Source organism: Petaurus breviceps, unplaced genomic scaffold, assembly GCF_028583685.1.
Source record: "Petaurus breviceps papuanus isolate PSGF00001 unplaced genomic scaffold, PetGlider_PUasm1.0 174, whole genome shotgun sequence".
NCBI lineage: Eukaryota > Metazoa > Chordata > Mammalia > Diprotodontia > Petauridae > Petaurus > Petaurus breviceps.
Genome location: NW_027185761.1, coordinates 15,913,344 through 15,938,826, shown reverse-complemented (window position 1 = coordinate 15,938,826; position 25,483 = coordinate 15,913,344). Strand labels below are relative to the sequence as shown.

General features: G+C 38.9%; 1 protein-coding gene across 1 annotated transcript in view; it reads left to right on the top strand.

Annotated features, from left to right (window-relative positions):
- The window catches only part of EEFSEC (eukaryotic elongation factor, selenocysteine-tRNA specific), a 332,250-nt gene that overhangs the window by 205,390 nt on the left and 101,377 nt on the right, over positions 1 to 25,483 (top strand). Inside the window, exon 5 of the mRNA XM_069083816.1 lies at positions 22,320 to 22,955. Coding sequence (XP_068939917.1) covers positions 22,320 to 22,955 — 636 coding nt within the window. The remainder of the gene's footprint in view (positions 1 to 22,319; positions 22,956 to 25,483) is intronic.

Here is a 25,483-nt window from a genome sequence, read left to right as displayed (position 1 = left end):
AAATCTTTTTTAAAAAATCTTCAAATTTGCTCCCCCCCCCCCCCCCCATGGTGGCATACAATCAAGTATAGTATCTGCAGATACTTTCACATTAGGCATTAGTCAGGTTATAAAGAAGGATTGTGACAGATGGAATGAAGAATGGGAAAGAGGAAACAACCAAATAGAAGACGAAAAAGGGCAGGTAGTTTGCTTCAATCTGGGTTCAATCGCAGTTCTTTCTCTGGATGTAAACATCTCTGTTCATCATGAGTTTTTTGGGGTTGACTTATGACTCTTGATTGCTGAGAAGAGTCCAGTTTATCAGAGTTGGTCATCACACATACGTTGTATCTGTAATTGTGTACAAATTCCTCCTGGCTCTACTCTTCTCACTCGGCATCAGTTCGTATAAGCCTCTCCATGTAAATATGAAGTTCATCTGCTCCTTATTTCTTATTGCACAATAGTATTCCATAACATGCATATACCACAATGTGTTCATCCATTCCCCAATTGATGGGCACCCCCTTAATTTCCAATTCTTTGCTACCACAAAAGGAGCTGCTATAAATATTTTTGTACATATGGGTCTTTTCCCCACTTCTATGATCTCTTTGGGATACAACCCTAGAAGTGGTATTGCTGAGTCAAAGGGTATGAAATTATTTATAGCCGTTTGGGCATAATTCCAGATTGCTTTCCAGAATGGTTGCATCAGTTCACAACTCCACCAGCAATGCATTAGTGTTCCAATTTGTCCACATCCTCTCCAGCATTTGTCATATTCCTGTTTTGTCATCTTAGCCAATCTGACTAGTGAGATGTGGTACCTGAGAGTTGTTTTGATTTGCATTTCTCTAATCACTAGTGATTTAGAGCATTTTTTCATGTGCTTATAAATATCTTTAATTTCTTCCTCTGTACATTGCCTGTTCATATCCTTTGACCATTTATCAATTGGGGAATGACTTGTATTCTTATAGATTTGACTCAATTCTTTGTATATTTTGGAAATGAGTCCTTTGTCAGTGACATAGGTTGTAAAAATTCTTTCCCAATTTTCCACTTCCCTCTTAATCCTGGTTACATTGACTTTGTTTGTACAGAAGCTTTTCAAATTAATGTAATCAAAATTATCCATTTTGTATGTTATAATGCCCTCTAATACTTGTTTTGTCATAAAGTCTTTCCCTCTCCACAAATCTGATAGGTAAACTATTCCTTGCTTTCCCAGATTGCTTAGAGTATATCAGTCTTTATACCTAGATCAGGCACCCATTTAGACTTGATTTTGGTATATGGTGTTAGATAATGGTCTATGCCCAGTTTCTACCATACTATATTCCAGTTTTCCCAGTAGTTTTTGTCAAATAGTGAGTTCTTATCCCAAAAACTGGGGTCTTTGGGTTTATCAAACAGTAGCTTACTATAGTCATTGACTGCTGGGTCTCTTGTACCCAATCTGTTCCATTGATGTACTACTCTATTCCTCAGCCAGTACCAAGTAGTTTTGAGGACTTCTGCTTTATAGTACAGATTAAAATCTGGTATAGCTAGTCCACCATCCCTAGCATTTCTTTTCATTAATTCCCTTGATATTCCAAATGAATTTTGTTACTATTTTTTCTAGCTCTATAAGGTAGTTTTTTGTTAAACTGATTGGTATGGCACTAAATATATAATTTAATTTAGGTAAAATTGTCATTTTTATTATATTAGCTCGACCCAGCCATGAGCAATTGATGTCTTTCCAATTAGTTAGATCTGACTTTATTTGTGTGAAAAGAGTTTTGTAGTTGTGTTCATATAGGTCTTGGGTTTGTTTTGGCAGGTAGATGCCCAAATATTTTATAATGTCTACAGTAACTTTAAATGAGTTTTCTCTTTCTATCTCTTGCTGTTGAATTTCAATAGAAATATACAGGAATGCTGAGGATTTATGTGGGTTTATTTTATATCCTGCAACTTTGCCAAATTTATTTATTGTCTCAAGTAGTTTTTTACTTGATTCTCTAGGATTCTTTAAATATATCAACATATCATCTGCAAAGAGTGATAGCTTGGTCTCTTCTTTACCTAATTTGATTCCTTTGATTTCTTTTTCTTCTCTAATTGCTACTGCTAACATTTCTAGTACCAGATTGAATAAGAGGGGTGATAGTGGACATCCTTGTTTCACCCCTGATCTTATTGGAAATGCTTCTAGCTTATTCCCATTACATATAATACTTACTGATGGCTTTAAATAGATGCTACCTATTATTTTAAGGAAGGCTCCATTTATTCCTATACTTTCTAGTATTTTTAGTAGGAATGCATGTTGTATTTTGTCAAAAGCCTTTTCTGCATCTATTGAGATAATCATGTGGTTTTTGCTAATTTTATTATTGAGATGATCAATTATATTGATGGTTTTCCTAATATTAAACTATCCTTGCATTCCTGGAATAAATCCTACCTGATCAAAGTGTATTATTCTTGTGATAAGTTGCTGTAGTCTTTTTGCTAGTATTTTATTTAAAATTTTTGCTTCTATATTCATGAGGGAGATTGGTCTATAATTTTCTTTCTCTTTTATCTCTTCCTGATTTAGGTATCAGTACCATATTTGTGTCATAAAACGAATTTGGTAGGACTCCTTCTTCACTAATTTTCCCTAACAGTTTGTAGAGTATTGGAATCAATTGTTCTTTAAATGTTTGATAGAATTCACTAGTAAATCCATCTGGCCCTGGAGATTTTTTCCTAGGGAGTTCATTGATGACTTGTTCAATTTCTTTTTCTGAGATGGGGTTATTTAAGTAATTTATTTCCTCTTCAATTAATTTGGACAACCTATAATTTTGTAAATATTCATCCATTTCCCTAAGATTGTCAAATTTATGTGCATACAATTGGGAAAAATAATTCCTAATTATTGTTTTAATTTCCTTTTCATTGGTGGTTCACCTTTTTCATTTTTGATACTCATAATTTGGCTTTCTTTCTTTTTTTCATCATATTGACTAATGGTCTATCAATTTTATTGTTTTTTTTTTTTCATAAAACCAGCTCTCAAGTTTTATTTATTCAATAGTTTTTTTAATTTCAATTTTATTAATCTCTCCTTTGGTTTTCAGTATTTCTAATTTAGTATTTAATTGGTGATTTTAAATTTGTTTTTTTCTAGCTTTTTCAATTGCATGCCCAATTCATTTACCTCTCTTTTCTCTAATTTATTCATGTATTTACTCAGGGATATAAAACTTCCCCTAAGAACTGCCTTTGCTGCATCCCACAAATTCTGGTATATTGTCTCATTATTGTCATTCTCTTGAATGAAGTTACCAGTTGTTTCTATGATTAGACCCACTCATTCTTTAGGATTAAATTGTTTGTTTCCAATTAATTTTTAGTCTGTCTTTCCGTGGCCCTGTATTGCATATGATTTATTTTTGCATCATGACCTGAGAATGATGCATTTATTATTTCTGCCTTTCTGCACTGAATTGTGAGGTTTTTATGTCCTAGTACATAGTCAGTTTTTGTGTATGTGCCATGTACTGCTGAGAAGAAGGTATATTCCTTTTTATCCTCATTCAGTTTTCTCCAGAGATCTATCATACCTACCCTCTCTAAAATTCTATTCACCTCCTTAACCTCTTTCTTGTTTATTTTGAGGTCGGATTTATCAATCTCAGAGAGGGGGAGATTAAGTTCTTCCACTAGTATAGTTTTGCTATCTATTTCTTCCTCTAATTCCCTTATCTTCTCCTTTAGGAATTTGGATGCTATACCACTTGGTGCATATATGTTAAGTAATGATATTGCTTCATTCTTGATGGTGCCTTTTAGCAGGATATCATTTCCTTCCCTATCTCTTTTAATTAGATCAATTTTTGCTTTTGCTTTATCTGAGATAAGGATTGCTACCACTGCTTTTTTTACTTTATCTGAGGCATGACATATTTTACTCCAGCCTTTTACCTTTACCCTGTGTGTATCCCTCTGTTTCAGATGTGTTTCTTGTAAATAGCATATTGTAGGATTATGATTTTCAATCCATTCTGCTACCTGCCTCTGTTTTATGGGAGAGTTCATTCCATTCACATTCAGTTATGATTATTATCTGTTTCTTTCCCTTCATCCTATTCCCGCCCCTGTTAATGTTCATATTTTTTCTCCCCTTCTCCCTTCCCTCCTTAATACTTTTCCTTTTGACCACTACCTCCCTCAGTATTCCCTTATCAGCCCCCCTCCCTTTTCCTCCCCTTTCCCCTTACTTCTTCCCTTCCTACTAACCACCCCCCCTTTCGTAGCCCTTTTCCCCTCCTACTACCAGTAGGATATTTTTATACTTAATGAAGTATGTTATTTCTTCTTTGCACCAAGATTGACAGGAACAAGTCTCATGCGAAGCTCCTTTCCCTCCCCTCTTTCCCTCTAATATGATACGTTTTGCATCTCTTCTCCATAGAGTCCTATGCTTAACTGGTTGTTATTCCCTCCTTGCACCAGACCCAGTGAGGGAAAAGCTCATATGATGCTCATCTCCCTCCCTTCTTTTCCTCTGCTATATTGTTTTTATGCCTCATTGTGTGGCATAATTTACCCTTTTCCACTTCATTCCTCTTTTTCCATTGCAGTCCCTTTGTATCCCTTCATAAGATTTTTTTAAATTGTCATTTTGTGTAATTCATACTCATACCCTCTACTTGTCTATAAACAGTTTGCTCTTATTAAATAACAGGGGTGTGTGTGTGTGTGTGTGTGTGTGTGTGTGTGTGTGTGAGAGAGAGAGAGACAGAGAGTGTGTGTGTGTGTGTGTGTGTGTGTGTTTGTTTTCTTTGTTTACCTTTCTATGTCATTCTTGCATCTCGTAATTAGAGGTTGAATTTTCCATTGAGCTCTGGCTTTTTCATCAGGATGGTCTGGAACTCTGTTATATCATTGAATGACCATCTCTTTGCCTGGAAGAATATGTTCAGTCTCGCTGGGTAGGTGATCCTTGGTTGTAACCTGAGCTCTTTTGCCTTGTGGAAAATTGAATTCCATTGCCCCCGATCTTTCAATTTAGAGGCTGCCAAATCTTGTGCTATCCTCACTGTGGTTCCTCAATGTTTGAATTGTTTCTTTCTGGTCACTTGAAGTATTTTCTCTTTTACCTGGTAGTTCTTGAGTTTGGCCACAACATTTCGAGGACTTTTCAATTTGGGATCTCTTTTAGCAGGTGTCCAGTCTATTCTCTTGATTTCTATTTTACCCTCAGGTTCTAGTATCTCTGGGCAGTTTTCCTTAATGAGTTCTTGGAGAATGTTGTCCAGGCTCATTTTTTCATCATGATTATCTGGTAGGCCTATGATTTTCAGATTATCTCTCTGTATCTGTTTTCCAGGTCAGTTATTTTTCTATTGAGATATTTGACCACTTTTTCTAATTTTTCATTCTTGTTGTTTTGTTTGACTAATTCTTGGTTCCTCATAGAATTATTTGTTTCAATTTGGTTGATTCTGGTTTTTAGCCAATCATTTTCCTTGGTTAGTTTTTGGAGCTCCTTTTCCATATCATACACTTTTCTTTTTAAGAAGCTGTTTTCTTCATTTTAATGTTTTTCTAATTCTGCAATTTTGATTTTAAAAGAATTATTCAGGGGTGGTCAGGTGGTGCAGTGAGTAAGAGCACCGGCCCCAGAGCTGGAAGACCTGGGATCGAATCCGGGCTCAGATACTTAGCACCACACTCAGAATAACTGGCCCTGTAACCTCGAGCAAGTTGCTTAAAAAAAAAAAAAGAATTCTTCATTTTGTCTTCTATCTCCCTCATTTGATTTTCAAAGTTCCTTTTGAGCTCATGTAGGAGAGCTTTCTGTGCTTGGGACCCATTTCCTGTTGATGTTTCAGCTGTGGGTGTGGAGTCCACATTGTCTCCCTCTGAGTTTGGTTCCTCCCTCTGATGATAGTAGGCCTCCATACTCTTTGTAGTCTGCTTTCTACCCTTTTTGAGGCAGAGCCCTAGCCACACCCTTCCTCTAGGGATCCCAAGCCTTTACTGTAGAGGGTTTTGTCCTGGGGCAGTAGTTTTCATGTTTTCAGGGTTGGGGGAGGAGGGGTTGGAGCAGGTGGGGATCATTCTGCCATACTGGTCCTTGTAGGTCCTGATAGGGGTTTGTTTGTTTTTTTTAATTTCTGGGCTATAGAGTGGTAGTCCAAGGAGTATTTGCTGTCCTGAACAGGGGCCCTGCATTTGGTTCTTACCTTGCTTTTTCCAGTCCCAGCCCTTTGTTGAAAGGCCTGGTAGTGGCCCTTGTGGTTGGTGGGACTACTCGACCTCTCGTTGGTCAGGCCTCCTCTTGGCCTGCCCTGCGCCATCACTTCCCGGCCTTCCCCTGTGTGCAGCGCCATTGCTTCCCAGCATGCTTCTACCCAAAATGGACTTTAAAGCTTTCCTGATGAAAAGAGAAGAGCTGAATAGAAAATTTGACTTTCACATACAAGTCTCAAAAGAAGTTAAAAAGTTAAACAGGACAGAGAAATAATAAAGGATTCAGTAAGGTTAAACTGTTTACATTTCTACATGGGAAAATGATACTAGTTACCTAAAAACTTTCTCATTTTTAGAGCAGTTAGAAGGAATATATATAGACAGAGGGCATGTGTTGGATTTGAATATGATGGAATGGTTATCTAAGGAGTGAGAAAGGGGAATACACTGGGAAAAGGAAAAAGGGGGAGGTAGAATGGGGTAAATTATCTGACCTAATAGAGATACAGAAGAGCTTTTACAGTGGAGGGAAAGATGGGGGAAATGAGGTGGGGTGGGAAGCATGTGAGTCTTATTCCCATTGGAATGGGCTCAAGGAGGGAATAAAACCCACTCCGTTGGGTATAGAAATCTATCTTACCTACCAGAAAGTAGGAAAGGAAGGGGATAAAGGGAGCGCGGGACTGATAGAAGGGAGGGTGAATTGGGGGAGGGAAAAGTCAGAAGCAAAACACTTTTGAGATGAACGGGATAGGAGGAGAAAGAGAGTAGGAGAAATAGGGAGAAAATAAGGTGGAGGGAAATACATAGTTGGTAATCATAACTGTGGGGAAAAAATTTGTCAGGTTTTTCTGATAAAAAAAAAGACATCATTTCTCAAATATATAGAGAACTGAATCAGATTTATAGAAATAAGAAATGGGCAAATGGTATGAATAGGCAGTTTTCAGACTATAGAGCAATTTGGAGCTATGCCAAGAGGGCTATAAAACCATGCATATCCTTTCACCAAGCTATACCACTCCTAGGTCCTTATCCCAAAGACATTTAAAAAACAAAAACAACGACAACAACAAAAAGGAAAAGAACCAATATGTGTAAAAGTTTTTATAGCAACTCTTTTAGTGGTAGCAGAGATCTGGAAACTGAGGGGATGTCCATCAATTGGGGAATGGCTGAACATGTTGTTGTATATTATTGTGATGAAATATTATTGTGCTATAAGAAATGAAGACCAAGGGCTGCCAGGTAGCACAGCTTGTAAGAGCACTGGCTCCAGTGTCAGGATGACCTGGGGATCGAATCCGGGCTCCAACACTTAGCACCTACCCAGAAACACCTGGCCATGTAACCTTGAGCAAGTTACTTAACCCCAATTGCTTAGGGGAGGCCAGGTGGCTCAGTGAGTAAGAGCGCTGGCTTCCATTGTTGGGATTATCTGCATCAAATCCTGGCTCAGATACTTAGCACCACACCCAGAAATAACTGGCCATGTAACCTTGAGCAAGTTACTTAACCACAATTGCTTTAAAAAAAAAGAAAAAGAAAAAAAGAAATGATGACCAAGATGCTCTCAGAAAAACCTGGAAAGACTTACGTGAACTGATGTAAAGTGAATTGAGCAGAACTAGGAAAACATTGTATACAGTAAACATTATTGCATGATGATCAACTGTGAATGATTTTGCTGTTCTTAACTATACAATGATTTGAGACAATTCTTAAAGGACTTATGATGGAAAATACAATCCATCTCTAGAGAAAGAACTGATGGACTCAAAATGCAGATTGAAGTATACTCGTTATTTATTTTTCATGGGTTTTTTTTTGTCTCTTTTCTTTGACAACATGACAAACTCATAAATATGTTTAGCACAACTGCACATGTATAACTCTATCAAGTTGTTTTCCTTCCTAATGAGAGAGGGAGGGTAGGGAAGGAAGGAGACAATTTGGAATTCAATTAAAAAAAAAAGGTAGAAATTGTTTTTACATGTAATTGGGGGAAAATAAAATATTAAATTAAAATTTTTTAAAAAGGAAGAAACAAAGGCCAGACATTCCCCATCCTCTGAAATGCACAGAACCCAGCACTAACATAAAGTCCAAAATTAAGAACTAGGCTAGAAGAATGAACAAACAAAAAAAGAACCCAGCTGTAAAGAGCTACTGTGATAATAGGGAAGCTCCAATTAAAAATAAGAGAATGACTTGAAAATATCTGCAAGCAAAGCCTCAGAGAAAAAATGCAGCATGGACCCATGTCCTAGGAGAGTTACAGAAGTAGTTTTTAAAAGATTTTAAAAACCAAATATGAGTTATGGAAGAAATATATGAAGAGAAAACAAACAGTTTAGTAAACAGGGTGCCGAACTTTACTAAAGAAAATAATTCCTTGAAAATTAGAATTAGCAAAACAGAAGCAGACTCCACAAGAGATCGAGAAAGTGGAAAGACTGAAAAAAAAATAGAAAAGATGTGAAACATTTTAGAGGGAAAACATCTGATCTGGAAGCATATGTCAAGGAGAGAGAATTTAATAATCACTGTACTACCTGAAAGACACAAACAAACAGCTTGAAAGAAAGAATTCAAGTACCATGGAGCCACAGTCAGGATCACACAAGATTTAGCAGCCACCAGAAATCAAAGGATATAGGCTTAAAACCAAGAACAACTTATCCAACAAAACTGAATATTATGCTACAGGTAGAAAAATGGGCCTTTAATGAAATTAAGTATTTTCAAATATTCCTGATGAGGAGACCAGAGCTGAGTAGAATATTTGACTTATAAATATGAGACTCAAGAGAGCCATAAAGAGATAAACATAAATGAGAAATCATAAGGAACTAAACAAGGTTAAACTGTGTACATTCTCATATGGAGCGATAATATATGTAATGCCTGAGAATTTTATCATCACCAGATGTCTTACAAAGAGTCTAATTAGGGGACCTGGGTATGATTCTGTTATATTTGTATGATCTCAAAAAAAGGAATGGAAACGTAAAGAAGAGAAAGGCACTGGGGGTGAGGGGAAGAGAAAAAGAATGGAGAAAATTATCCCACACAAATGGAGGACACAAAAAAGTGTTTATACAATAAAATGGGGGGTAGGGAGAGTAGGTAATGCTTGAACCTCACTCCCATCTGAACTGGTTCAAGGAAGGGAATATACATACACACAGTTGTATGAAGAAATCCATTTTACCCAGAGACAGGTAGGAGGAAAAGTGATTAAGGGAAAAGAGGGGAGGGATAAGAGGAAGAATAAATTAAGGTAGGCAGTAGTCAGAAGCCAAACAGACTCTTAAAGAGATGTCAGAGGAAAAAAAGAGAAGGAAAAGTATAAAAGAATAGGATGGAGAATAGGATGAATGAGATTAACTCACCCATAATTCAGAAGAAGATGGTTATATGGATTAGAAACAAAAATCCAATAATATATTATTTTAAAAAGCATATACTTGCAACAGAAAGATGCACACAACAGTTAAAAATAAGGGACTGAAAGAGAATCTGTTTTGTTTTAGTTAAAAGCAAAAGCAAAGAATTAGACCTAAATAAAAGAGATAAATAAGGAAACTACATTTTGCTAAAAGGTACCATAGACAGTGAATTGATATCTATGCCTAACATATATGCACTGCATGGTATAGAATCTAAATTCTTCTCTTTTTTTCAATTTATTTATTTTTGGTTTTCAACATTCATTTCCACAAGATTTTGAGTTACAGATTTTTCTCCCTGTCTTACCCCCACCCCCAAATAGCTAGCCTACTGAATACCCCTTTCCCCAATCTGTTCTCTCTTATATCCTCCCCCATTCTCCCTGCTCCCCCAACTTTCTAGTAAGGCAAGATGGATTTCTATACTCTGGTGCCTATATATCTTATTTCCCAGTTGCATGTAAAAAAAAACAATTTTTTTAAATACACATTTGTTTTTGAAACTTTAAGTTCCAGATTTTTTCCCTTCTTTCCTCCTCACCCGCCCGCACTGGGAAGATTAGCAATTCAATATAGATTATACATGTGTAGTTACACAAAACATTTCCATAGTAGCTATGTTGTGAAAGACTAACCATATTTCCCTCCATCCTATCCTGCCCCCCACTTATTCTATTTTCTCCTTTGACCCTATCCCTTTTCAAAAGTGTTTGCTTCTCACTACCCTCTCCCCCAATCTGCCCTCCCTTCTATCATTCCCCTTCTTATCCCTTCCCCCACCCCTATTTTCCTGTAGGGTAAGATACCCAATTGAGTGTGTATGTCATTCCCTTCTTAAGCCAAATTCAGTGAGAGTAAGGTTGTCCCATTCCGTTTCACCTTCCTGCTCTTCCCCTCCATTGTAACAGTTTTCTCTTGTCTCTTTTATATGAGACAATTTACCCTAATCTAGTTCTTCCTTTCTCCTTCTCCCAATGTATTCCTCTCTTGCCTCTTAATTTTATTTCTTAGATATCATCCGTTCATATTCAACTCATCCTGTGCCCTCTGTCTGTGTATACATGTACATACATATGCACACCCTCACATATATATTTGTACAAATCTACACTCTCCTATACATACGTATGTATCTATATATACATATATATATTCCCTTCACCTGTCCTCATACTGAGAAAAGTCTTATGAATTACAATTATTGTTTTTCAATGTAGGAATATAAATAGTTCAACATTAATAAGTTCCTTATGATTTGTTTTTCCTGTTTCCCTTCTCACGCTTTTCTTGCTTCTTGTATTTAAAAGTCGAATTTTCTGTTCAGCTCTTATTTTTTCATCAAGAATGCTCGAAAATCCTCTATTTCATCGAATGACCATATTTTCCCCTGTAGCATTATACTCATTTTTGCTGGGTAGGTGATTCTTGGTTTTAGTCCTAGCTCCTTTAACCTCCAGAATATCATATTCCAAACCCTTTTGATGCCTTAATGTAGAAGCTTCTAGGTCTTGTGTTATCCTGATTGTGTTTCCACAATACTCAAATTGTTTCTTCCTGACTGCTTGCAGTATTTTCTCCTTGACCTTGGAACTCTGGAATTTGGCTATGATATTCCTAGGAGTTTTCTTTTGGGGATTTTTTTCAAGAGGTGATCAGTGAATTCTTTCAATTTCTATTTTGCCCTCTGCTTCTCGAATATCAGGCCAGTTTTGCTTGACAGTTTCTTGAAAGATGGTGTCTAGGCTCTTCTTTTGATCATGGCTTTCAGATAGTCCAGTAATTTTTAAATTATCTCTCCTGGATCTATTTTCCATATCAGTTGTTTTTCCAATGAGATATTTCACATTGCTTTATATTTTTTCATTTGTTTGGATCTGTTTTATAGTATCTTGATTTCTCATAAAGTCATTAGCTTCCATTTGCTCCAGTCTAATTTTGAAGGAATTATTCTCTTCAGTGAGTTTTTGAGATTCCTTTTCCATCTGACATAATTGCCTTTTTAAGGCATTCTTCTCCTCATTGGCTTTTTGGGCCTCTTTTGCAATTTCAGTTAGTCTATTTTTTAAGGTGTTATTTTCTTCAATCAGGCTGTTGACTTGATTTTCTTGCATCATTCTCATTTTTCTTCCCAATTTTTCCTCCACTTGTCTTAACTTGGTTTTCAAAATCCTTCTTGATCTCCTCCATGGCCTGTAACCAGTTCATATTTTCCTTGGGAGCTTTTGATGCAGGAGTTCTGACTTCGTTATCTTCCTCCCGTTCCATGCTTTGATAATTTTTGTCCCCGAAAAAGGAATCTATGGTAGGATTGCGTTTCCTCTGCTTGCTCATGTTGCCAGTCAATTACTTGACTTTTGAACTATTCCCTACGGTAGAACTCTGCTTTCAGAATGGAGAGAGCTTTGTCCCAAATTGCTGGGGGTTTTGTAGCTGCTGGAGCAATTAGGAGGGTGCCCTCTCTGAATCCCCCATAAGCTCTGGCACCTGGCCACATACCCCAGGACCTCCACCCAAGACCACAATCCAGATCCAAACAGGCCAAAGAAAGAGCAGTTACCCTCTGAATGGTCACTTGGTCCCCCATGATCTGGAGGCAGCCAGGAGGCAGTAGCTGGGGCCCCCACACCTCTGCCTCTTCTCACCCCAGGGGCAGGGTCCTGGCCATGCTCTTCCCTCTTCTAGCAGAGTTCCTGACTGACCTTTTACTTGCTTTTTGGCGTTTATGGGTTGAGAAGTTTGGAAACTACCACAGCTGCTGGTGATTCACTCTCTTGAAGTCTTTTCTGGCCACCACTGGTCAGGGCTGCCCTGGGGCCAAAACTGAAAGGCTCTTACAGGGCTGAGCTTAGCTCCTAGCTCAGTACAATAGACCCTTCCTGCCAGCCTACTGGGCTGCCTTTAGCTGGAGGTTTGTTTCTCTCTGTCAATTCATGGGTTCTGTAGCTCTGAAATTTTTTAGAGCCATTTTTTACATGTATTGGAGTTGTGGAAGCTGGGGCCATGGGGAAGTCCTGTTTCTATTCCATCATCTTGGCTCTGCCCTGGCATCTAAATTCTTAAAGTCAAAGCTAAATGAGTTACAGCTAGAAATAGTAGAACTATACTTTTTGTTCTTGTTATTATGTAGTTCAGTCACATACAACTCTTTGTGACCCCATGGACCATATAGTATGCCAAGCCCTTCTATCCCATACCTCTCTTAAAGTCTGTCCTAGGTTAAACTGTGTACATTCTCATATAGAATACTGCAAGCTTTGTACATTCTCATATAGAATACTACAATACTGCCCAAACACTTTCATTGCTTTCATGACACTATCCATTTCTTTCTCTGTACTCCTTTTTCCTTTTGCCTTCAAGTCTTTCCCAGCATCAGGGTCTTTTCCAGTGAGTCCTGGTTTTTTTCTCATATGGCCTCATTATTTAAGCTTCAACTTTAGTATTTGACTGTCCAGTGAACAGTCTGAATTATTTTTTTTAAGTATTACTGACTTCTCCTTGCTGTCTAAGGGATACTCAAAAGTCTTCTTTAGCACCGTCATTCAAAATACTGGATTCTAAAGCTCTCAACTTTCCTTATAGGCCAGCTCTTACAGCCATACATTGCTACTGGGAAAACCTTACTTGGAAAAACCATACAGACCTTTGTCAGCAAGGTGATGTCTCTGCTTTTTAGTAAGGTATCCAGATTTGCTATAGCTTTCCTTTCAAGAAGAAAGTGTCTATTAATTTCATGACTGCGGTTGCTGTCTGCAGTGATCTTTGTGCCCAAGAATATAAAATCTTGACACTGCTTTCATTTCTTTTCCCTCTGTTTGCCAGGATGCGATGGGACCAATTGCCAAGATCTTAGGTGTTTTATTTTAATTTTTTTTTTTAATGTTAAACTTCAAACCAGCTTTTCTACTCTCTTTCTTCCTTATCAAGAGGCTTCTTAATTCTTCTTCACTTTCTGCCATCAGAGTGGTATTGTCTGCATATCTGAGGTTGTTAACATTTCTTCTGGTAACCTTAATTCCAGCTTTTGATTTGTCAAGCCTGGCATTTGTATCAGCAAGCACCCCAGCATCCCCAGGGTGGCTGACAACACAGGTTCTTGGATCTGCTTTGATAAAGGAAAGCAACTCAAAATTGGTTAACAAGCTTACTTTAATCAGTCAGATATGTATTGTTTACCTAGTTCAGGGGAAAAAGGTCAGCACCTGTAATGTAATGCCAAGGAAAGGCAACTTCCCAAGGTTCAAAATACCAGCATAGGTGCTCTCCATTTTATTCAGTGACAAACCAAGAACAGAGAAAATCAAAACATGACATCATTCAAAATACAGCATTTACTAAGTGTGATTAAATAATCTCCAAGTACTACCCCACCCCAGGACCTTCCATTCATTCAATCAATTACAAAGTCCCTGTTCTAAATACTTCTCCACCCCTAGGCTATACCTTCATTTAGTCCACCACAAAGCCCCTCTTCTCAAATGGAGATTAGTTTCCAATAATAAGTAAAGTACATTCACTTGTTCAACCATAGAACACAAAAAGGTCAAAAGTCCCCCACCCCTGGATCACAATTGAATCTACCCCAGAGTTACATCAATTTTAAGCACAGCACTTAATACCCAAATGGAGCAATCTTAGTTCCTGGGGAGACAAGGCTTAGCAAGGCCACAAGATACATTGCCAGTCTCTTTATTAATTCTTCCTCTGTCTGCAGAACAGTCCTAGAACCCCTGAAAACATTAGCAAAACCCTCTTCCAGGATTTCTGTAAACATACAACAAGAAAATCCTTCTTCAGGGCTTCTGAACCAACAGAAAGGTTCCCAGACCCCTGCAACAACAGCACTGTCCTTCACCAGTGGACAGTATTCACTCTCTGTCTGCAGGACAGTCTCAGGAGCTCTTAGCCAAAAGCCAGGTTCCAGGACTTCTTCAACAAAAGGACTGTCTTTCACCAGTGGAAAAATCTGGCAAAACAACATCAAAACAGACAGACAAAGTACCAGCAAAACAGCCATGTCTCCTCAGTCCTTGGCAGCTCGGGGGACAGGTCTCAAAAGTCCGGGGCGATTCAAAGTGGCCCCCAGCAATTCTATCAGTCTCTCTCTGCCTCCACGAGGTGCTGCTTCCAAAAAGTTCTTCTGCCTCTCTCTTGTCTCTCCAAATCTACGTCACCAGCTCCTCCCAGTTCAGGACTTTCTTTTCACATCAACAAGTCCATCCCACAGGTGGGATTAACAAGCTCTGGGTTTTAACACAATCAGTTTGAAAACCAAGCCAATACAGGGGAATCTTTAAATGCCATTACTATCACAGCACCCCAAACTTCAGAGTATACAGACAGAATTATCAAGACAGAGAAACAGATCAAGTAGACAGATTTCCAAACTATCCAACCAACCATTACATCCATACCAAATCAACATCTGGGTTTTTCAAAACTGGGGGTGGGGGGGTGAGGGTGGGGTGGGGGGGTGGGCTCTCAACAACAGCTTCCCAGAGTCTCATCTGATCAAATCACAGAACACTTCTCAAAGTGAGCCCCAAAACAAATCCTCAAATTAGGGTTTATATAGCCTGCTCCTGGCTCAGAGAATGTAACAACCTTCTGGACCCACTGGCCAGTCAAAAAGTATCTACTGAAAAACAAGCCTCCCACCCCAGGCTCCAGGTGCACTTTAGCCTAGGGGCAGGGAAGATCTTACAAATTTACCTTCCCATTACAGCATTTTGCATGAGGTTCTGTGCCTATAAGTTATAAATACAGTGACAGTATATAGCCTTGTCTGCTTTTCCCATCTTTCCTTTTCCCATGTTCAGTTCTAACTATTGCTTTTTGACATATAAGTTCCTCAGGAGATAAGTAAGATTATCTGATACTCCCATCTCTGAGGACTTGCCATTTTTTGTTGTGATCCACACAATCAAAGACTTAGTGTAGTCAATGAAGCAGAAGTAGATATTTTTCTGGAATTTCCTTGCTTTCTCCATTGAATCCAGTGAATGTTGGCAATTCGGTCTCTAGTTCCTTTGCCTCTTCAAAAACTGGTCTACTCTTCTGGTAGCTCTTGGTTCAGGTATCACTGAAGCCTAGCTTTTAGAATCTTAAGCATAACTTTGCTGGTGTGTGAAATGAATGTAGTTCACTAATTTGAACATTCCTTGGCATTGCGCTTATTTAGAATTGGGATATAAACTGATCTTTTCCTCTCTAGTGGCCACTGTTGAGTTTTCCAAATTTGCTGTTCTATTGACTGCAACACCTTAGCAGCAGCATCTTTTTAGGATTTTAAATAGCTCAGCTGGAATTCTGTTACCGCCACTAACCATATTGTTAGCAATGCTTCCTGAGGCCCATTTGATTTCATTCTCCAGGATGTCTGGCTCTAGGTTAGTAATCACATCATTATGATCATCAGTGATGTTAAGATCTTTCTTGTATAGTTCTGTGTATTCTCACTACCTTTCACTAATCTCTGCTACTTCTGTTAACTACAAATATTTTTCATCATCCCCATTTGACTTATAAGGAAACTGAGGCTTAAAGAGCTTAAATGATATGCTCAGGATTAGGCAGGGAGAATTGAGTTGGTGCTTAATGCCTAGTCTATTGACCCTCAAGACCAGAGCTTTTTCCACTATACCATCCAAAGTGAATCTTCTTCTCCCCTGGTTTCCTATTTTGGATGTAATTGGGGTACATTGGAATGTACTCTCTAGCTATTAAATCCTAAAATGCCTAAACTCAGGAAACATTGCTCATTGAGGAAAAACTCCCAGGATTCTATTTCCCAAAAAACTGTTAAGTCTGAATGCAAAGTGTTTTGGTAAGGCGAGGCTCTGATTATTGGTCTGTGTTCTGGGAGGCAAAGAGTTCAGAAAGCAGCAGATGGGTGCACTCACCTGGAGAGAGGCAAGCCAGGGGCTGCAGCCGGATCAGGGAGATGAAAAAACATAGGAAGTTATATTGCCATGGTGTCCTTGAATCTAGGAATCCTGGAAGAATCATTATTTCCCCGTAGTCAAGGAAAGAGACTTGAGCAGATCTCTAACCTCTCCCATTAGACTTTACTGGATCTCTTTCCTGCCTGGAGAGGCTTCCACAGATCTCCAGGAGACTGATAACACTGAAACCTAAGCCTTTTACCACTGGGCATGTAAATTCAGAATCAACTGTGTCCCTCTCCTGATACACTGTTGGATTAGTGGGGATTAAAGAGGGATTAGATTGAAATCCCTCCCGATTTTGTAAGAAATTGCTCCTACTTCTATATAGAAGGGGTGGGGGTGGGGTGGGGTTAAGAATGGTTCTGTTACCTGATAATTTGCCCTCCTTACTTGCTAATAATGATAATGGTAAAAATCATGATAAAATAATAATAGTTTATATTGGTGAAGTCCATTTCTTCATAACAACCCTGTGAAATAATTAATACAAGTATTATCCTCATTTTACCAATGAAGAAATTGAGTCTCAGAGCAGCTCCCATCACCCTCTTAGGATCCCTAGCTTCCTCAAAGCTTAGCTAAGTCATCTTAATTAAATGTTTTGATATTGTACATCTAGTTTCTGCTTTGATTATAGCAGAATAGACACAGGAATGGGGACTTGTCATAATGCACATAATTATGATTACCTCCAGATACCTCCCACTGAACCTGAGTAGTAGCCAGAGGTTCAAAAGGTGAGCACTACATTCATCAATTCTGTGAATTTGAGGTTCTGTAAAAGTTACTTTTAAATGTAGGAAGCATGTATTTGTCAACTCTCTGCATATGGAATAGCATTGTTATTCTGTGTTTATCTGGGGGATAAAAACCCCCCAGATAAACACTTAAGTCATTTTGGCAGTGTCTTTATTTTCTGTTTCCTTTTCATATCCTTAAAAATCTTGATTTCCAGTTATTTTGTTGCTTTTCCCTATTATCTTCATCAAGATCTTTTTATTATTTTAATCCTAAGAATATAAGCCACATTGAAAATTTAAATTTATGTATTCATATATGTAAGTACCTATATACATATATGTATACATACACATAATCTATCAATTTAGATTTGAGGTCAGAAAAGAGGAATTGAGTGTTGTCTAGGAGGCTGGTAGTTATTTCAGGGAGGGCAGTTTCCCTAGAAGGCAGTTGTAATTCAAGTAAAAATGTTCTCAGGGACTTCTGGGGAGGGCTCATAAACCTGAAATTTCACTTTATGAGTCATGGCACAGCAGTTTACTAAGTGCCTACATATTACACAGAGAATGTTTGACTCGCAACCTGCTGGCACTCAGGTTTCTCAGTAGGTTTGGAGTTTAGCTGGGTCATTTGTTAATCTAAGTATGGATGCTTTGGTTCCCACTCTATTGAAGACACTTCTCCTGTAAGATACTTTCTTTGTATGCTCTGAGATACATTCTTGAAAAGTTGTATATAAATGAAATCTTATTTCCCATTGACTTCCATTCCCTTTTAGAGGTACTTCATCTTATCTGATTGATTGTAGCCATATCTAGTATTTAGTTATCAGTTTCCCTGCCCTTCTGCCTCTTGTGGGGAAGTTAATGATCTGTAAACAAACACTTAAATACTGAAGAGCTTCAGAAAGAGCTGGGCTTCTGTAAGGCTAGAACATGTTTACATGTTCTACTGACCCACAATCACAGGGAGGGAGATATTTCCTAGAAGCATAAATCTTTAAAAATATATAGATACCCAGGGAAGGGAAGGGCTTCACCCAAAGCCCCAAGGGTTTAGGGGCAGAGCTGGGACTTTAAGCTAGGACCTCTCATTCTATAGCTGTCAAAGTCACTTTTCCCCATGATGTTCCCTTAAAGCATCAAAACTCTTTGGATTTTAAGCATTTTTAATGGCAGCCTTTCTAAAATATATTACATGCCACTCTGTCTTCTTAAACATGGGATATCAAATATAAACAAAACTAAAATTCATCTTGGTGGCTGAGGATCATTTTTATGACCCTCCGTTGTGTACACTGTAGTGCTGACCCCTGGGGCTATGAAGATCTGGAGGAGTTTGGCCTGCTATGCCAAATGGCCTCATGCTGCTCATGGTTTTTTGAGTTTTTCTGCCTTCTTTGGGGTTTTTTCTGTCTTTTTCCTCACTGTTAGTTATTTCTTGCTTTTCTTAGTGTTTTTTTCCTTTTCTTAACTAAGCCTCCAAATTTTAATGTCCTGTTTTAAAATGGCTGGGTTGGTGGCAAATGAGACAACAGCTCAGAATAAAGAAAGAATCGGCAGGCTCTGCAGGAAGAGCAAGGATTTTCCTTCTGAGTAAAGGCCATGAACTTTGTGATCTCTGTTTTGGAAGCTCAGAGACCCTGTGCTATAAATAGATTCGGCTGCTACATAATCGAAATGGGTATGATTGAGATGATATTCTGTTCTGAATATATGTACATTGATTTTACGTGCTTTGTAAAATGAGCTGTGGGCTTGGAGACAAGAAGACTTGAGCTACCACACATAGTTACTCGCTGTATGATTCTGGGAATATCATGTGACCTCTTTTAGCCTTGGTTTCTTTATCTGTAAAATGAGGGGATTGGACTCATTGGTCTTAAGGTCTCTCCTGACTCTAAATCTATGATTCTGTTATCCTAAACATACTTTCTTGATACCTCTATATGGAACATAGCACAGATAGTTGGATTTTTAAAAATTATTTGATAAAATTTGTTTTAGCATATCATCTAAGCTCTCAGTATACTCCCAACTGAATCCCTCACAATATATTAGTCTCTCAGAATTATAAAGGAAAGCAGCATAAAAAATAATTGCAAATAATAGTATGTACAGTCTTATACGTCAGTAATTTTCCATTTGCAAAGTGTAATTAACTCAACTTTCTGGACTTATGCAATATTTCCTTTTACATAGGTATTCCTTTCTGAGGATCATGCCTGGCACATAGTACTCACTTAATAAAAGCTTGTTGATTAACAGACTGATAAAATAAAGGATGAGTGTATGATTTATGAGTTAATGCCTGTGGTTTTAACTTAATCTTTGTTGCCTTTTTGGAGTTGTCTTCATTAACATAATTTTATTAATTGTATAGTTGAACATTTGCTTCCATTTTGTGTCACACCATCCAAGTCTTGCCATATTTCTTTTAGTTCTTCAAGTTGTTTGTTATAATAGCAATATTCCAGTAAATTGACTTTTATTCTGAAATAAATTGGACAGTTTGTTTGGAAGTCTCCCCCTCATAGAAACCCTCACAATTCTCTCCTGTTTATAAGTTGCTTGAAAATTAGAAAAGAATAGCCATATGCCTATTCTTTCACCCTTCTACCGTGTTTCCCCAAAAATAAGACCTATCCCAAAAATAAGCCCTCCCCTTACTGTGTAAGATTCCTCTAAAATAAGCCCTCCCCCGAAAATAAGCCCTATTGAGATTGCTACTGTAGTGAAGGTGATCCCCTGCACTGCACGCTACATTACGGTACCCTCTGTATGCACCATCCTCCCCCCTCCGAAACGCACACCGCGCTCCGAGCTGCATCCAATCAGAGCTGCAGCAGTGAGCACGTCATCCTGTTCTTTATTGAATTCATTATTGAATAAAGGTACATTTTTTTGTTCACATTTACCTGTTTATTAAAATTGCTGTCAATGTTCATTAAAATAAGCCCTCCCCTGAAAATAAGCCCTCTGGTGTTTTTCTGTCCAAAAAAATTAATAAGACAGTGTCTTATTATCGGGGAAACACGGTAGTCAATCATTCTGGTTCTCATTGATTGGCCAACAGTAGGTCCCAGGCCAAGCCTCACTTGGTCATTGTTTGGATCCTGATTGGCTCAGAGTAAATGTAAATAGCAACTATTTTTGTTTTGGCCAGAAACCCTGAGGCTCTTCCCTTCCCAGACTTTTTTTTTTTTTACTAGGTAAAAGGCCATTCTTTGCCCCATTTCTTACCTAGCCTTAATCAGTGATTGAACATTGCCTCGGTCAAACTGAGACCTGTTAAAGACCTTAGCTGAAAAAGGCCAAGGTCTCCCACTGCAGCTAGTCCATCTCCAGTTGTCCTGATCTATGTCTGGCCACTGGCCCCAGATGACTCCAGAGGAGAAAGTGAGGCTGGTGACCTTGCACAATCCTCCTTTCATTAAACCCCAACTCACTTGCATGCCATGGCACCACCCACTTGATGTCGTGGTCCTCTTTGAGAACGAAGGACAAACATCAGTAACAATAACCATATTCCCAAACATACCCAGGTGGAGCTCTGGTCCAAGAGTTTCAGGGTCAGAGCTGGTTTTCAGTAGCTCTGCTCTTTAAGGGACCTCTCTGAAAGTGCTTCTAGGATCTTGCATCTTTGTAAGAGTTCAGAGTGCCATGTTCTTGGGAATGTTGGCTTTGTGCCAGAAGCTTCTTATTGTTAATCATCTCTGAGTACCTTTGGCCATATTAGAACAAAGCACTCACATGCTATTCTGTGTGAAAGGCCTGTGCCCACCTCCCCAAATGGGTTTGGGTCAAGCTGCCTCTGAGCCTCTGTAATAGTGGGTGCCTCTTATCCAACTCTTCAAACATTCTGCCTTGTTATTTGTGTGCTTGCCTTTCCCTTTCCTCAGCTACTGTCTCAGGTTTTGGGGGGCTAAGGCCATGTTTTTGCATTTCTTTTGGTATCAGCACCGTGCTCCACGCATAATAGGCATTCATCACATATTCTTTCAATTGAATCACATCTTGAGATGGGAGGCACTTTATTGGTTTAATCCCTTCCCACTCAGGACTCTCCTCTATAGCAGTGCTAGACCCTGTTTTAATACTTCTGTTGTTGAAGGGAGCTCCTTACCTTGGGAAGCAGCCTAGTCCATTGTTGAACAGCACTCATTAAAAAAAAAAAAAGCCTTCTTTAGTAAGGAGATCAGAGCAGTGAAACAGCAGCCCATTCTATTGTACATTCTTACATCTCCTCAAGTTTTAGACATCAGGATATGTGGTGTCTGACTATTTAAAAAGCTATTGTCTTCCCAACCAGATGTGGTAAGAGTGCATGTCTTTGTGTGTGATGTAGGGAACATTATAATAGAATATTTGTTATTGCTTCAGAGGCTCTGTAGAATAGTAGGAAAGAATTCTGGGACCAGAAGACCTAGTGTCTAGATCTGATTCTGCTACTGCTAGCTATGTCACCTTGAACAAGTCAGTTCAGGTCCCAGGGTTTCATTGACTTCTCTAGAACGAGAAAATTAAACAATGTGAAATCCAAGGTCCCTTCCAACTCTCCCTTGTCCCTGTGGTAGTGTTGCTGTGCTCTAGATTGTGAAATAAAAACAGTGCTATACACATATGAGATAGCTCTGTGGCAACAGCCACTGAAACATTAAAGTTTTTCTGTGTGTGATAAGTTTTCCCATGACTATGTGTAGTTTGGTTTTTTTAAACTTACATGGAGCAGAGTTTGATTTGCTAATGGGACCAGTCAGTAAACATTTATTAAGTTCCTACTGCCTGCCAAGAACTATAAAAAGAGGCAAAACATAGCCCCTACCCTCAAAGAGCTCACAATCCAATGGGAGGGAAATAAGGGAAGATAAAGGCTCTGCAAAAGAAAATCTTAGAGTTTTAGAGCTGTTTTTTATTTACTTAATTCATTCTTTTTTTCCTTCTTCTCTTAAAATCAGGTAGTAAAGAAAGTGAAGTCCATGCAGATGTTCCATACTCCAGTCACCTCAGCCATGCAAGGAGATAGATTGGGCATTTGTGTGACCCAGTTTGACCCCAAGCTGCTAGAGCGGGGACTAGTGTGCACCCCAGAATCTCTCCACACCATCCACGCTGCCCTTGTTTCTGTGAAGAAGATCCCTTATTTTCGAGGTGCCCTTCAGACTAAGGCAAAGTTCCATGTAACAGTTGGTCACGAAACAGTGATGGGAAGGGTGATGTTTTTCAGCCCAGCTCCTGATCAGTTTGACTGTGAGCCCCTGGAGGAGACCTTTGACTTTGGAAAGGAATATCTTTATCAAGAGCAGTATTTGTGCAGAGACTCCAGCACTGCAGAGGAGGACAAGAGCAGCCAGACTGTTGAGAAGTGGCCGAAGCAGCAGTGGGCTCTCCTGGAATTTGAGAAGCCTGTCACCTGCCCACGCTTATGTCTTGTGATTGGCTCTAAGCTCGATACTGATATACATGCCAATACTTGCCGACTGGCTTTCCATGGGATGATGCTTCAGGGGATAGAAGATAAGAACTATACTGAGACTTTCCTGCCCAGGCTGAAGGTATATAAACTGAAACACAAAGAGGGACATGTGGAGAGGGTAAGCAGTTTTATTTTGTTTTTTCCTTTTTGGCTGCCTGGTTCATAGAGACATATTTGGGTAATATGGACTTAGTAAAAGTTCCTTGCAAACATTCTGTGAGGTGGTCTTTTTTGTTTTTTAACAGGGGGAAAGGTAGGACAATTGGGGTTAACTGACTTGCCTAAGGTCACACGGCTAGTAAGTGTTAAGTGTCTGAGGCTGGATTTGAACTCAGGTCCTCCTGACTCCAGGGCCAGTGCTCTCTATTCACTGTGCCACCTAGCTGCCCCCGAGGTTGTCTTTTTTTTAAAAAAATTTTAAGATTTTTGTTTAAAGTTTTGAGTTCCAAATTCTATCTCTCTTTCCCCTTCCCCCTCCCTGAAATGATGAGCAATCAGATATAGGTTATACATGTGCAGTTATGTAAAAATTGACCATATTAATCATTTTATACAAGAAAACTCGAATAAAAGAGAAAAAAAAGTGAAAAATAGCATGCTTCAGTCTGTAGTCAGTCAATATCAGTTCTTTCTCTGGAGGCAGATTATATACTTCATCATTAGTCCTTTGGGACTGTCTTGGATCATTGCATTTTCTGAGAATAGTCAAGTCATTCATAGTTCTTCATCGAGCAATATTGCTGTTACTATGTACAACATTCTTCTGGTTCTGTTCACTTCACTATGCATCAGTTTGTAAGTCTGTCCCTCCTTTTTTGCAGTCATTCTGCTTGTCATTTCTTGCAGCACAATAATATTCCATTACAAGCAAATACCATAGTTTGTTTAGCCATTCCCCAATTGATGGGCATCCATTTGATTTCTGATTCTTAGGCACTACGAGAAGAGCCGCTATAAATATTTTTATAGAAATAGGTCCTTTTCCCTTTTTTGGATGTCTTTGGGATACAGACCTACCGGTGATGTTGCTGGATCAAGGGGTATGCACAGTAATATTGTCTCTTTAGTTGGAGGTACTGACCACTTGGGAGCAGAGAAGATATTCTGACTTTTTGTACAAGCAAACTTGAAACAGGATATTTTAATGTTATGGCTTGGCACCAGCTCTGGTAATAACTTCACTCTTTAAATTGCCTTTTAGATTTTAGGTGAAAAAAAAATACATGATATTCCATCTTCTTGAACACATGGTTAAGGACTGGCCTATCTTTATTAGTCACTAGCACTGCCACTCAGGAACAATCTGCTGATAAGAAAACATAGTACTGCACCATCCTGAGCTCATTCTAGAATTTTTCTGTCATAACCAGGGTCTGCCCAATATCCCTAATGTACTTGGTGCTAATTCATCAAACCAAGGTCTATTCTAAGCCTCTTTCATGCTGCTGCTGTCTCAGTTTATCCCTGGGCATCCTGCTGGTCATTCTGAGAGAAGTGGCAGACAGTACCTCTGAGTGGCTTAGTCACAGGGCCAGGGCTGTAGAGAGCGGCATTGGAGTGGGATGGCTGCTTATTCATTCTAGCAGAGTCTGGCTCTACCCCAGGCTATATCTGAACCTCCTTCCTGTCTGTTGTTCATCATGGCGGTAGCCATAGCGGTAGTGTACCACTAATTTGTAGGTTGTGGAAATGGAAATTGTGTCATCAAATACTTTGCAAACTTCAAACCACCAGATGAATGTTAGCTCTTGTTGTTTTTATTGTTGTTGTTGTGAGTAACTATGACCATATTTTGATATATTTTTGTGCAAGGCAAGTCAGTATAATAACTAAATTTATCTATTCATTTAACTGGCTTATGGGTTGTGTGCCTTTGGATACATTTGAGGATATCTTAGGAAGCAGATAGAGGTCTGAAGAAGTAGGAAAGGACCAGCAACAACAAAATAAAAATCACGGAAAGGAAAAAGGTATTAGGAGCATTGATCATTTAATGTATTGTTGGCTCAAAGTTGAATTTATCCACCATGATAAACCTAGACGCTAGTGTAATTTGTCTAATTTTATTCAAACGTTAAGGATGAGCTCCAGTTCCGTGCTTTCTAAGAAGTTTTCCTTGGCTACTTCACCCCCCAGTGATCTCTGTCTCCCTTCTTTGTATTTGTAGAACTCTTACCTCCAAACCCTCATTCATTCATTCGTCGGTCACATGCTTGTGGCATCTCCCTGATCTTATTGTAAGCGCTGGGCCACTAAGGGCCAGGTCCCATTTGTCTTCCTATGCCTATGTGAATAGTTTGCTTTGTGTGCATCATGGCTGCTTAAAAAATTATTTGCCAAATGAATGAATATGCAGAGGACCACAGACACAGGAAGTATCCTGAAGAGGTCTACTTCTTTGGTTCATTTCAGAACATCCCCAGATACTGACCTCCCTTCAGCATGGGCAGGGGCCTCAGAAGGAAACAAGGGAGGCTGGTGGGGCCAGTATTACAGTGTGTGCAAGAGTGAGCATGTGAGCATGTGTGTATGTGTGTATATATGTGTGTGTGTGCACACACAATGAGGTTCAGATGTTGTGTGGTTCCCATCTTTGAGCATCAGTGAAGTTGTTAACCTCTGTGTGGTGTAGGAACTGAGTTTTTT